Below are 14,465 nucleotides of genomic sequence, written 5' to 3'. Positions count from 1 at the left end.
TTTGTATACAACAGTTTGGCCTATGAAGCATCGATGGACACATGTGTCTATTTCAGCAACTCCTCAATTATGGATAAACGTTTTGGTTATCATAAGCAATCGTTGTCTATGAAAATTTAGATGAAGAGCTGTCAAATCTAGCACATCTAACTATGAATAGACAAAATAAAATCTTTATACAGAGTAAATGTGAATTGCAACAAAAATAATGGTCCAAATTTGTTTCTGATACATTGAAAATCCTCTAAACATTAATTAAAACACGATTTACCTCAGAACAGAGCTAAAAATTGTTCTAATGTTCTAAAAAATGTTCTAAATTAAACTAGTATTAAGCCCTGTTCACACCAAGAAAGAGATATATAAAGATATCTAGATAGATTAGTGTTCAGCTCTTTTAATTCAGGTAGATTCTGATTGGCTGTCAATGTTTTTACTGTTCATCAGCTGGAAAAAATCATTCTGAAAGTGATTCCAACAATATTGTTCCTCTATGTCGTTATCATTATTGCTGTTAAACTAGTATTCGTTTTCATCCAAGGTGTGAACGGGCCTTCAGGAGGTACATCACAACTTGCAATAGTGGTAACTTCATATTGTGTTGCTGTTTTACCACAATAGCTTTCTGTAAATAACTGAATAAGCACAAACAATGGACAAAGACTGCTGACTCATCATCATGACTCTCACCTGTCTGAGTTTTCCTGTGGATCTTTAGCCGCTCCTGCTCTCGGTGCAGTTTTGGAGCTCTTGTTGGCAGTCATCTCCCTCTGACGGCCCCCTCACCTGATTAAAAACAAAACTTACTTTGGTAAGAAAGTTCTATCATGACCTTTAAAGTAAATGTACTATGATTATACAAACACTGAACACTACTGTACTGCAACAATTAACCAGACAATCTCTCTATGAACAAGACGCATTAAATGCAGATGACAAATACTATTTCAATTTTCAAACATACTCAATAAACAATGTAGAGAGAGAACTGGCTATGCATAGTGGGACATTTTTCTTTCTAGTGACATGGCACACAAAATTTGAAATACTTGGCCCACAAGACTAACCCATGGATTAACCCTGTCTGGCAAATATGAGTCAAAACACAACAAATATGGACCTTGATCTCTACAAAAGAAGAGCAATATTATCCCTGTCAAGTAAACTAATCTCTGACCCTCACAAAAAAACCCAGAAAGCCCCAGCATGTTGGTTTGTGTTTCTAGATGCAGGTAATAAATCCAGTTTAAGATACTGAGGTATATATCCTACCACGTACCATTCAGAGAAAGAAATACATTCCAGCTTAAAAACAGATGTCTATACTCATTAAAAAAAAAGTCAGCATTTAGCCATTAAAAAGTTGCTGTCATGATCTTAGGGTGGTTGACGGCATTGCTATAATAAAGGGTTTTGGGGTTTTGTAAGAAAAATATCTATGTTTAAAACTTTATAAAGTAAAATATCTAGCTTCCGCCAGAACACCTTTCTTATTCAACTTACGGAATAAGTGTACCTGGTGCGACGTATGACGTTGGATGTGGCGTAAGCGTTTTGAACTGTTACACTTCTGCATAAGTTGAATGCGGAAGGCGGTTTGGCGGCAGCTAGATATTTAAATTTTTTACCGTTTTAAATTCGGATATTTTTCCTAAACAAACCCATCGATTCACTTCAGAAGGCCTTTATTAACCCCCCCAGAGTCGTGTGGAGTACTTTTATAAGGGATGGATGCATCTTTTTTGAGCTTCAAACTCAATGGACCCCGTCACTGCCATTATAAAGCTTGGAAGCGTCAGGATATTTATTAATATAACTCCGATTGTGTTCAGCAGAAAGAAGAAAGTAATTTACACCTAGGATGGCTTGAGGGTGAGTAAATCATGGGGTAATTTTTTATTTTAAAGTTAACTACTCCTTTAACTGTCAGGTGAAAATCCTAAACTAGATCCCCTAGAAATGTAAAGGCAAATATTGGTTTTAGGTTTTTTAAGGGGTTTCTTTCCGACCCCCCAGGTTTGAGCAATAATAAGAGTGACTCTTTCCAAGCACCACTAATAATAGCAACATTAAATTGTGAACTGATTTCTACAACACCTGAATATGCAGTCTAGAGAACAGCAGCACTAAGACCCAAAGGTAATTACAGAGCAGGTTTACATGGCCTGTTAGTATAAGAGAGGTTCTAAAAAATCTGTTTGTGGAATCAGAGAGCCATGCCAAATGCCTTCAGTCTATGAAGCAATGTTTGGAGTGTGTTTGTATTAACGTCTGTTAGAATAGAGTAGCCAAGATTAACAAAGCTGAGCTAGTCTCTTGGCTCATTAAATAGTGATTGCTTTTTCCCATGAACATTTGCACCTTAGGACTAAAAAAAACTCTGTTTAATGACAGATATTAGTTTTACAAGCTGGGTCAGGGAGTTGTGGTTTTGGGAGCTTTGAGCACACAAGGACTCAGGTTGGTTGTTGAGAGAGGGAAGGGGGCTGGTTTTTCATTTTGTCAGTTGAAGCCATAACAAGACTTGAACATCTTTGATGAGCAGTAAATCAGATTTAAAAGGCCATGCTTTGCACAGCAAGTCCCTTAAATGATTTTGGATGAACAGATCCTCTTCACTTGACTCTATATCCCAAAAACTATTAAAGGAATATTCTAGACTAAATACAAATTAAGCTCATCGAAAGAACGTATGGCATAATGTTGCAATAAATGTCCTCTTCTTCAAAAAAAGCACAAATCTGGGTTACAGTGAGGCACTAAACTTCGGATCACTTTTGTCGCAATAAATAAACAGTGTTACCATGATTTTAGTGTGCAAAAAAAGAAATCATTAATTTATTTCTTGCCATGACAACATTACAACCTAAAACAGCTTTACAGCTCACCGTTTTTAACAGAATTAATGTTTTTATAAAATTAATATAATGATGGGAATTTAATATAAAATTATATTCTCTGCTTTTCAATCCTCCAAAAATTGGCCTCAAATTACTTCTATTGTAAGTGCCTAATCATAACCTAGAATAGATTGTTGCTCTTTTTTTAAAGGGTTAGTTCACCCAAAAATGAAAATTCTGTCATTAATTACTTACCCTCATAACGTTCGATACCCGTAAGACCTCCGTTCATCTTCGGAACACAAATGAAGATATTTTAGTTGAAATCTGATGGCTCTGAAAGGCCTCCATTGGCACAATGCACTGTACACTCTCAAGTCCCTTAAAAGGTACTAAAGACGTCGTTACAAAGTCCATCTCACTAGTGGTTCTACAATAACTTTATGGAGTGACGAGAATAGTTTTTGTGTGCAAAAAAACCCTAAATAACGACTTATATAGTGATGACGATTTCAAAACACGGCATCATGAAGCTTCGAAGCGTTATGAATCAGTGAGTCGAGCAGTTTGGATCGCCAAATTTCAGCAGTTTGGCGGTTTGACACACGATCCGAATCATGATTCGACTCACTGATTCATAACGCTTCGAAGCTTCATGATGCCGTGTTTTGAAATCGTCATCACTGTATAATTCGATACTATTCTCGTCACTCCATAAAGTTATTGTAGAACCACTGTAGTGAGATGGACTTTGTAACGACGTCTTTAGTACCTTTTAAAGGTCCCATGGCATGGCATTTTTCTATTATTTTATAATGTTTCCTGAGGTGTACTTATATTGTTAGTATGACTTTTACATCATAAAATGTCATAATTTAGAAATAAAAGGCATTTTTTCTATACTGCTGTTTGCCCTGTGGCTGAATGCCCTGCTTCAAGAGGCGTGTCTGCTGTGAGACTTCAGTAAAAACGCCCACTGTTGTGATTGGCTGATATCTTTGCATTTTAAATGAGCGGAGGGGGCGTGGTTTAACGAGGTAGGAGCAGGCACGAGCTGCTGCCAGAGAGACGGATGGACCTGAGTTCACTTCACATCAGTTCTCAGCATGTCTGAACTGTTGTAGTTACAGCATATACTTCAGGTTATTAGTCTATTTCTAGTCGGAGGGGCTGTCACTCATGTCAGAAAGTTAGTAACTTTAGTAAATTATGGATCAGCGCTGACTGGAGACGCGAAACGTTTAGAACGATTCAGTCTGATTTGGTGAACTGATTTGGTTCACTAAAAAGAACTGGTTCAAAAGAAAGATCGTTCGCGAACCGGACATCACTAACATACCAGAGATGGAGCTCAGCGATTGCTAACAAAGTTATTTATAGTAACTACTGAGTTATGAGAACGCTGTCAGTCAGCGCGAGTTTATTGTGTTTGTATTTGAGAGTTCTGAATAAACACGAGTCCCAGTCACACCGAGTCCATCTTCATCATTATTACCAACTTTGTAACACATGCAAAGTACCATTACAGCTGTCGAGATGAACAAGTTAAAAGTAAGTGTTGATAATAGCATTATTTTTTAAATAAAATAAAAGCGTCAGTGACGCACGTTGAGTACACAGCGCAAACAAAGACACAACAGCAGTAATCGAATGTAATCCAGTTTATTGTGGGGCTAGGCTGGCTTACGCTTACCCCCCTTCTGCTTAATCTCACGCCGCGTTTGGTGCCTCCGCTGTGGGCCAGATGCAGTACTGGGGGTCGGGGATGTTGAAGGCCAACGGCCAGTGCAGCCCGAGCTTCGGCTTGTGTGAAGTTTATCTCTAAAGATCTGACTCTGCCGATGTTGAGCAGAAACTCATGACTGTATGCACATTTTAGAACCGATAGACGCGATGAGGACGTACAAAAACACTGACTCACAAGATAGAAAACACCGTTCTGTCGGGAGAGATAAGCCGCTGCGTGTGCACGAATAATAAATAATTAGCTACACATCAGAAATCACTGATCACAGATCAGAAGGAACTGAAAAAAGACTTCTGTTTTCATTTGTACATCCAAACACTGAGAAACTGCCAGCGTTCACTCGTTCACAAGCAATGATCTCTATTCTCTCGAGCATTTGCATGGGTGTGCCAGATTCTCTGGGCGGAGGAAAGGGAGGTAACCGTTCCTGCTTGGACGTTGTGGCGAGCAGCGAGGCCGAGGGACCGTGAGGGCGGGACGAGGCGGCGCTCATCAGAGAGGATGAGCGCCAGCTGCGAGCCGCAGCGATCTCGGCCCTTGCGGAGGAGTGAGGGAGTATAAAGGAGGAGCGACGACAGTGAGGGACGAGAGAGGACCAGGCCTGGACGTTTTGTGTTATGTTTTATTTTGTGTTCGCTGCAGTCGTCCGTGAGGGGCTGCAGCTTTTTATTTTCATTTTGTGTTTATTTGTTTGTAGGCGACAGTCGTCCGCGAGGGGCTGTCGCCGCCATTTTAGTTTGTGTTTGTTTAATTAAAAGTTTGTTTATTGTTCGCCGGTTCCCGCCTCCTTCTTCCCGTACAAACAACGTTTTACTACAGTGGTGCCGAAGCCCGGGAGGAAGGAGGGACACGCTGTCGAAGAGCCCTCGCAGCTGAGGGGGATCGCGGTGCCGCGGAGTTCGGGCAGCGCGGAGGAGAGAAGTCTGCGAGCGGCTGCCCGAAGCGGTGGTGCTGGAGCGGATGAAGATCGGTGGGACGGAGAGCTCGCTGCCGCGCCCCTGGGTCGAGGTGGGGTGGCTGCCGTCCGCGAGGGGGCGAAGGAGTCCCCAGCGCTTGCCTGGAGCCGGAGCCTGCTGTCGTCCGCCGCATAGGGGAGGAGCAGGGAGCGCGGGATGGGGACTCGCTTCCGGCCGCCCTCAGAAGGAGGAGCCACCGCCGGCCGCCAGGGGGCGGAGGAGTCTCGGGCCGTCCACCGAGCGTCCAGTGCCACCGCATGGCACCGCGAAGAAGAGCCTCTCGGCTGGCTGAGGACCGAGCGGCAGTGTGTCTGGGAACCGGACCAGAATTTTTTTTTTTTTTTTTTTTTTCTCCTCTCTCCACTCTCTCGTCTCTGTCGCTCCTCATGCTCCCCGCTCCGTTCTCTCACCTCGCTGTTCTTACCCCCAGGTCCCGCGGCCGCCGTGATCGCCCCGGGGAGGGGGGGGGGGGAGTAGAGCGCAGACTCGGGAGTGCCCCCCGGCCTGCGAAGGACGTTGGGGGTATGTGGCGAGCAGCGAGGCCGAGGGACCGTGAGGGCGGGACGAGGCGGCGCTCATCAGAGAGGATGAGCGCCAGCTGCGAGCCGCAGCGATCTCGGCCCTTGCGGAGGAGTGAGGGAGTATAAAGGAGGAGCGACGACAGTGAGGGACGAGAGAGGACCAGGCCTGGACGTTTTGTGTTATGTTTTATTTTGTGTTCGCTGCAGTCGTCCGTGAGGGGCTGCAGCTTTTTATTTTCATTTTGTGTTTATTTGTTTGTAGGCGACAGTCGTCCGTGAGGGGCTGTCGCCGCCATTTTAGTTTGTGTTTGTTTAATTAAAAGTTTGTTTATTGTTCGCCGGTTCCCGCCTCCTTCTTCCCGTACAAACATCATTTTACTACAGACGTCAAACCAGGAGACTTCAGGATTGGCTCGTCTGGGCTGTCATTTTCTCAAAGGCAGAGAAAGACAGCCAGAACTCGGTTTTACACCGATCAACATTTCTATCCACTTGGGGACAATATTCAGGCTAGGGGAACTCATATTAATGTTGAAAAACCTCATAAAATGAAAATTTAATGCCATGGGACCTTTAAGGGTCTTGAGAGTGTACAGTGCATTGTGCCAATGGAGGCCTTTCAGAGCCATCAGATTTCAACTAAAATATCTTCATTTGTTTTCTGAAGATGAACGGAGGTCTTACGGGTGTTGAACGACATGAGGGTAAGTAATTAATGACAGAATTTTCATTTTTGGGTGAACTAACCCTTTAAGTAAACAAGGGACAAGTTATCTATTGCTGATAACAATGATTACAAAATGTACATTATGTAATGCCTGCAGAAGCCGCCAACAGCCTGGTTATTGTTGTTGTTACACTTTACAGCATGTTCGAATCCAGAAATGGAGTTTCTTAATTGAGCTGCATAGACACGCTCCACGCGTGTAAATGTAACCCTGCAACACTTCGCTATGAAACACAAATGCGTCAGATATTATAAGCTTTCCCAAATGCATGTTATTGGAAACCCAAACAAGCAGCATATGCAGAGACTGAGTTCGTGTGTAGCAGAATTTAATGTGAACGGACAACAGAAAGCGCTCTAATACGTTTTACGCTTCAATCTGAAACCCGCAGCACATATATTAATTGAACTAAATAGCAGCGTTTTTGATTTCAAAATAGCACTATACTATGGTTTTAATAGATCGTGCAGCCTTACAAAACGGTCTAATAATGAGGTTCATGGATTCTCACCCGTGGAATGCGCCACGTCCGGTATTTTGCTGGTTAATCGACATGAGTAAATTGCATTTGATGTTTTTTTTTTGTTTTTTTTTATCAAGCACTCAAATTTAATCGAGGAAACATGACAGCCCTAGTAATCAACAAATACTTTAAGTTTCAATGTAACGGACGTAGCAACAAATATTATCTTCCATTTTGTAATAAATGTATAAATAAAGAAATACATTTAGGGCGGTGACTTGGTTCTATCCATCGTTGTTGATTGGATGGAGGCAGATCTAAATGCTTGCAGCTTTTGCAAGAAAGAGGTGAGGTCTAGGGGTCATGAACTGGCTTTTTTTATACTGTTGTCTGAGGTCAAATTATGACGTTCGCGTGGTTTTTACATTCAAAAACATCATAATGAATAAGTAATAGGCTATTTTCTACCCTGGTTTTGAGCCTCTCTCATGAACGTTTTATGGGCATGCTGCACTGAAGACTTGGAAGTAAACACCCACTGCTATGATTGGATAAGCTTTGCATATTATAATGAGCTCCGTCTCCCCCGTGAGTAAACATGAGGAATTGTTTTGAAAGTGTGAGGGAAAACGGCAACCGGAATGATGATTCGCCCACAGGGCTCGCAAAATGTCTTTATCAAACAAACACAATGATTTATCTCTCATCCACCCGCAATTAATTGTAATGTTATTTTTTATTACTTGGCCGGCCCGATCGGTGGATATAACCGCAAACCGTGCATCACTAACACGCACAAGCCTCACTGCAGGGTCAGACAAATCAGTATTTTCAAAACTTGCGTAATTGTTTTTTCCTTCAAATATCAAGTCAAGAGAGTGAAAAACACACATCAAGAAAGGAATGTTATTTCACTATTTAAGATAGCCCGTTGGCAGGCTGGTGATACGTTTTGGTAGCCCGTCTAGAAAACACATAGCCCAGGGAAGTTGGGCTTTGCGAGCCCTGGCCCATATATGTCCGAGTCTGATCACGAACCGCAGCACAATGAACCAACAACACCTCAAATAAAGGATTCTCCAGCCTGTTATGTTAAGTTAGACACGTACACATAATCAATAGATATCAAACGATCTGTAACAATGCAATACTATCACATATAAAAAAAATGTTTTACATTTAGCTTATGCAGTGACTGTGTTCTTCCACAACCAGGCACAGCGCAATATCTTGCTATCTTCGGCATGTTTATTGTTCGGTAGCGCGATTCGTTTAACTCCACGTAGGCCCATGTTATTTATGTTAAATATCTTGCACGAGTCGGTGGGTGGGGCTACAGATTCAGGCATACTTCTTCTTCTGTTGAGGCGGCGTTTCACCACACTCTGACGTCACAGCCTGGCACATTCTGAGATTGAGCGTTTGCTGGGCCTGGTGTCAATAAATGCTTTTCTTTGAATAACAAGGAAGTTTTCAGCTCCGAAACGTACAGGATATTCTTAAATAACGGTGAACTTTTATATATCAACGGCTGCATGAAAAGTTGATTTCTCAATTCATGACTTTAAAGTCTAAATAATTGAAGAAGTCCAGCACCGGAAGACTGATAGTTGTTTGTCCCGGATGATCAAGTTATAACATTTTGTTTAAGAATTACACGGTTGGAAAAAAAAGAACAGAAAAAAGAAACATGAATGGCTGAAACAAAATCATGCATTTCAATGGATGAATCATTCACAATAAGATCGATTTAGATGTGAATTTCCATTTACTGCCAATTTTAAATTTTATTGAATCCAGAATTTTCTTTTGAACATAACTATGATCTCAGATGTTATCCTCGCCACAATCACAAGCTCTTCACGCCAACACAACCACTGCAAACTGTCTTCACACCAAGAGACATCTTAACTAGCCACCCCTCACAACCACAGCACCATGTGCTACTTCCACCACTTCCACTTGCCACTTCCTCCCATCAAATTAGAGGGCCTCATCAGAGACCGAAGTGGGAAAAAATGATCTTCCACATGGAGAAGGAACACCTCCCGTCTTGGCATGCATTCACTCGTACTGCTGTTTATGGTTTATAAGAAGGTCAATATTACAAGCACTCAAATACAGAGGGGTCTGGGTGTAACTGGGTGCACTGGGGGCTTGTTTACAGGAAGTTGTTGTATGCTGTAGTCAGCCAACCAGAAGCAGAACTAAAAGCCCAACAGAGACAGATGAGAGGAGAGACAGCATTCCTTCTGTCAGCCATTTCCTGTTTCGGAGGACTGCAAAGAACATGCATCTTCATTTTCAATCTAACTGGAGGGCCCTCTAACGCTCATATGCATAATGTATTTTCAACCTTAATGAATAAATGATAATATCTTGATGTCTTCTGCTATAATACCAATAAACTGGCAGTAAACATATGATAATATCGTACATACACTGACATTGAAAAATGTGGGGTCAGTAAGAATTTAATAAATATTTTTATTCAGCAAGGACAGTAGAGTGACAGCAAAGGCATTTATAATGTTACGAAAGATTTATATTTCTCTGTTTTTCACTGTTAATAACTTTTTTTATTAAAACAAATCTTCCTGACCTCAAATTTTTGAATGGTAGTGTAGATTGGCAATGATTTTAACATCGTTCAACTTCGCACAAATTAATTAATCATTGTTAAAATTGTTTAAAAAATCCTGATGGGAGGTCATTATTTCAGTAATAGTTATATTTGACTTTCTCTGTTTGCTCTAAGGTTACTTTTGACTTATATGTAGTGATTAGTGTAGAATATTTCCAGTTGAAAACTTCAAAATGTTGTTGTTATTTTTACAAAAATCACTCTAGCAACAAACAAAAGATAAAATTATGACCAAACATAACTGAAAATGAAAATATTTTCTTTTCTATGACCTGGGAGGCACAATTTTTCCGGAACCTCTTTTTTTCCAACCAGACTGAATAAACTGAGCTGTTGAAAGGTGAACAGCTGTAAAAATAAAGCATGCTGAACATGGAAATATAGTCCGCTATTGAAGCATCACTATCATTGAGACTGCTTGACTTCATTTACAAACTTCCTCCAAAAAGCACAATACAAAATACAGTACTTAAAATTAGAATTGAACTAAAAGATACTAAATGGTTTTGGATTCAGGATTGTTCAGTTCAGAAAAGTAAAAGTAATTTCGTCATAAAATGAGTCATGACTTGCAGATTGACTGAGAAGTATAACCTGCTTATGTCAAGAAATATTGAAAGGGAAAAAAGACCTGCTGAGTGTGATTGACAATCTGCTTATTGAAGATGCTGTTCCACGTCAGTCTGCTCTGCATGGATGACTGCAAAGAAGCAGGGTTTGTTCCAACAATGTATCACTAAAACATTAAATGTAATTACCGAAGCCATGAACTCATAATGCCGGCATACATGCATTCAACATATTGATTTCACAGGAAACAACGGTCATATTTTTTTAATCTTGCTCACTAAAACCTGGCATCATTAAACATTCATCATTATGATTCATTACTCCAGTTTCCACGTTTAATATTCTCAGTAACCATGTGACTCTTTCATCTGCACAGTGGCACCATTTCAGTGAGAAACAATCATCTCTTTCTCTCAGATATTGATCTACAACAGGAAGAGCAAGAGCTGCTCCCATTTCTCTGAGAAACGGCCAGAAAACCACATAACCTTAAGAATTCATACTGACTATATTGTAAAAGACAATAAATGTTTTATGTTTATTTAGACTTGGATGACAATAAAATCCTTGGAATCATAGTTATTGGATTATCATGTCTGACATAGATTCAAAAGATTCAATAGAATAACATAATATTTTAGAGTCTGAAGGCCTTAAATCTGTAAGAACATCAATAGTTTACTGTACTGGTCAACCACTATCACAACAGTTTAAAAAAAGCAAGACTACTAGGGACGCTCATAATTAACTGGTTAAAAGTTAACCGACAGTAAGAATTTTGACTGATTAATACGATCAGTTAAACAGTTTAAAAAGTATATATTTTTTAAGATATCTTAAAATGTTTGCTGCATGGTTAAAAAAATATCATACACATAAATGTGTGTATTTTAAAGAGAGAAAAAAAAAACAGATAAGTCACGTATTAAACACATTTTATTATTACATTCAGAAATAATGTTTACAAAGTGTGCGCTTGAGGCACCTGCTTGAATTTTTGCTGGAAACCAATTAAAATGCTCTGTCATTTATGGTCACACAGACAAGAGTACAGCTGTGTCCGAAATTGAATACTTCCCTACTAAATAGTATGCGAAAAACAGTATGCCAACAGATTAGAATGCCCAAATACATAGGCTAGTATTTGAAAAACAGTAATAACATTTTAATAGGAAAAACTTACATTAACATAATTTAGAATTTATATAATATAAGTTAATATTTGAAATTTCACAGGTCTAGCTTTTGAGAAGCTTCTTTTTTCTTTTCATAATGTAAAGACTGTGTAACTAATTGTGCACATGAGATGAAAAGCTTCCAAAAAAGTCCTGAGTTTTAATTCTTTTTTCCTGTCAGGTGAATTAGCGTCTTCTGGGACTTTTTGCACTTCCGACTTCTCCAATTTCCTGTGATCAGATCTAAGGTGTGCAAGATTACCCTAATTCACCCTACATTTGCCATAACGCTCCCTGCTGATCAGCCACAACGCTTTTAAAATGTTTTGTTATGCTGGTTGAAAGTCTCTTCACATTCTGATAGCAATCACTAAGTTAAGTGGTCTAAATGTATGTATTAATCGTCTGTGGAAGGAGGCGTAGGACCATAAAATCAAATGTACGTCCAATCGGCCTGAATGCAATGATACGATGACGACCTGCCTGTGTCAACGTATCTATTTTCATACCTCCGCGCAACCACAGACATCACATGTAATCTGTGTGTTTCAGGCTATGCAGAGTTAGAGAGATGTCAGTCACCGAGCACCGCTACCGAAACAGCATCCACCTTTTAAAGTTCCTACTGATCCAAAACAATGAGCTTATGCTGCGTTCATGCCATAACTACTGTAATTTGGAAGAGATGGTATACTGACGTTATTTTGAGCGGTTCGTGACCCAATTTTATGCATTTCAATGGTAACACTATCACCGCCGAAATAAATCTGCAGCAGTCAGGTGATACAGGTCAGTACTCTTTAAGTTATTTATATTCATTATTACTGTAAATGTTATGTGCTTTGAAACATCTTTAACGCCGTCTCTCGAAACGCTTTTGTTTTCTCCCTGCTGTGTGCCTTTATGCGATTTGAAGGACGCGTGGCTTTGGCTCTGAAGCGAGGGTGGGATCTTATGCTTTAAAATCTAGCCTCTCCAAAAATTGCCTACCCCTTTAATGTGTGCTTACATGAAAGTGCAAAAATTCTGATTAAATGTAAAAACAAAATCCTTACATGACAATAATCGTGATTAAAAATTGAGCAAAATAATCGTGATTATCAGTTTAACCATTGTCATGCAGCACTTGTGAATCTAATTTAAAGGAGTACAAAGACATTTTAAGGGTGCTTTCACACTAGCAGTTTTGGTGCGCACCCGGGTTCGATTGACGTCAGAGTTCGCTACGTTTGGATGATGTCAACACGGTCTTCCGAACTCGGGTGCGCACCCGCGAACCGTACCAGAGTCCGCTTAAAAAGGGTACGGTTCATGTGAACTCCGGTACAGTTCGCTGCTGATGTGAACGCAATCGTACTAAATCGCGGAAGTGAACCGCTATTAATGACGTATGATTTGATAAAAATGTGTGTTTGTGTGTGTTTCACTCATTTTCCTGACGAGCGTGACTGACATACTGCAAGCAGAGAGCTGTAAACCTCATTTCTGCTCGTCTTCAGCATTCTTTAGAGCATTGCAGTACATTTGCGGCATATAGACGCAAGTGCCATTACGTACTGAAGCTTTAGAAACAAAACCAACGGTTAAAAAACAAAAATATACAAGTGAGGTGAGCAACGCAATGCATTTTGCCGCCTTCACGCTCGCTGTCGTTACTAAGCAACCGGGTAAACAGCTGCTGCTTTGATGACGCAAACGCACCCCGGTTCGGATCCAAATAATATAATATGAACACAGTCCAGCGGGGGCAGGGGGAGGGGGGAGCAATCGAACTCGGGTTCGGTCCAGGCAATCGAACCAAGTGTGAAAGCACCCTAAGTGGTCACAACTTCTCGAAAGAAATAACGGAGACAATAGACAAAGGCAAACTTTCTAGTGCACGTCAAGCACCCGTGTTTACACACACTATCAAATGGATTATACTTTGAAAGGCTGTTTAACGGTAGGTATACGGCAAGTGTTCCTGTCAAATGTGATGCATACTTAAAGTATTGCAATTTATGATGTAGAATCCAATGAGAAAGTTTCTTTAAGTATGGCTTATTTTACTGAAACCAATAAAGGCTATTTTAAAACAGCATTCAAAATTACCAAGGGAACTGGTGAACTAGCCTTCTAGGTTGACCTACAAATTGACGTCACGACTGAACAGCTCCACAGTCCCAAACAGCTCCGTTAGCAATTTTAGCAACAGAAGACAGAACATCTTTGTTCGATTTGTCCTTGAACAGAGTGTGGTTAAAAAGTAAGCTCCTTTATCAGTGGTTCAAACAAACACTATCCAACCAGCTTCCTCAGATGAGTGACACAGTTAGGAATGTTCAGGGTTCAAGACGAGACCATCGGGCCGTGGTCTTGTCAGCGACGACAGGTCAGTTGGCTAACGGAGCGGTACTCTATTCAAAAGGAATGCACTAATATTTGCCCCATCCGTCAAAGCACACATTCAACACATCAGAGTTTCTGAAAGAGGAGGAATTCTTCAACTGATAGGGAGAGATTCATTCAATGTCAATAAACATGGCACCATGGACAAGGTAGATTTTTAGTAACTCAGCCGAGCCAACGCATAAAACTGGGGTTGAAGCTTTACTCATTTTGCTGATCATTGACCATGAATCGCAGAAGTTGCGTCCAGTCAAAATAAGTGTGCACATGAGATGAAAAGCTTCCAAAAAAAGAGTTTTAATTCTATTTTCCTGTCAGGTTAATTAGTGTCTTCTGGGACTTTTTGCATGTTCGACTACTACTCCGATTTACTGTGATCAGATCTAAAGTGAGCCAGATTATCCTAATTCACATTTGCTGATCAGCCACTAAG

General features: G+C 40.5%; 1 protein-coding gene across 4 annotated transcripts in view; it reads right to left on the bottom strand.

The window, feature by feature from the left end:
• The window catches only part of dennd2b (DENN domain containing 2B), a 63,001-nt gene that overhangs the window by 36,128 nt on the left and 12,408 nt on the right, over window positions 1–14,465 (bottom strand). For all 4 annotated transcript variants that reach the window (XR_013816075.1, XR_013816076.1, XM_079810830.1 and 1 more), the window contains exon 2: window positions 691–786. Coding sequence is in view for 2 of the 4 variants with exons in the window: in XM_079810830.1 (XP_079666956.1) it covers window positions 691–764 (74 nt within the window). In the remaining 2 variants the exon portion in view is untranslated. The remainder of the gene's footprint in view (window positions 1–690; window positions 787–14,465) is intronic.

Source organism: Gobio gobio, assembly GCF_949357685.1.
Source record: "Gobio gobio genome assembly, chromosome: 2".
NCBI classification, from domain to species: domain Eukaryota; kingdom Metazoa; phylum Chordata; class Actinopteri; order Cypriniformes; family Gobionidae; genus Gobio; species Gobio gobio.
Note: the sequence above shows the minus strand (reverse complement) of the source record. Positions and strands in the feature narration are given on the sequence as shown.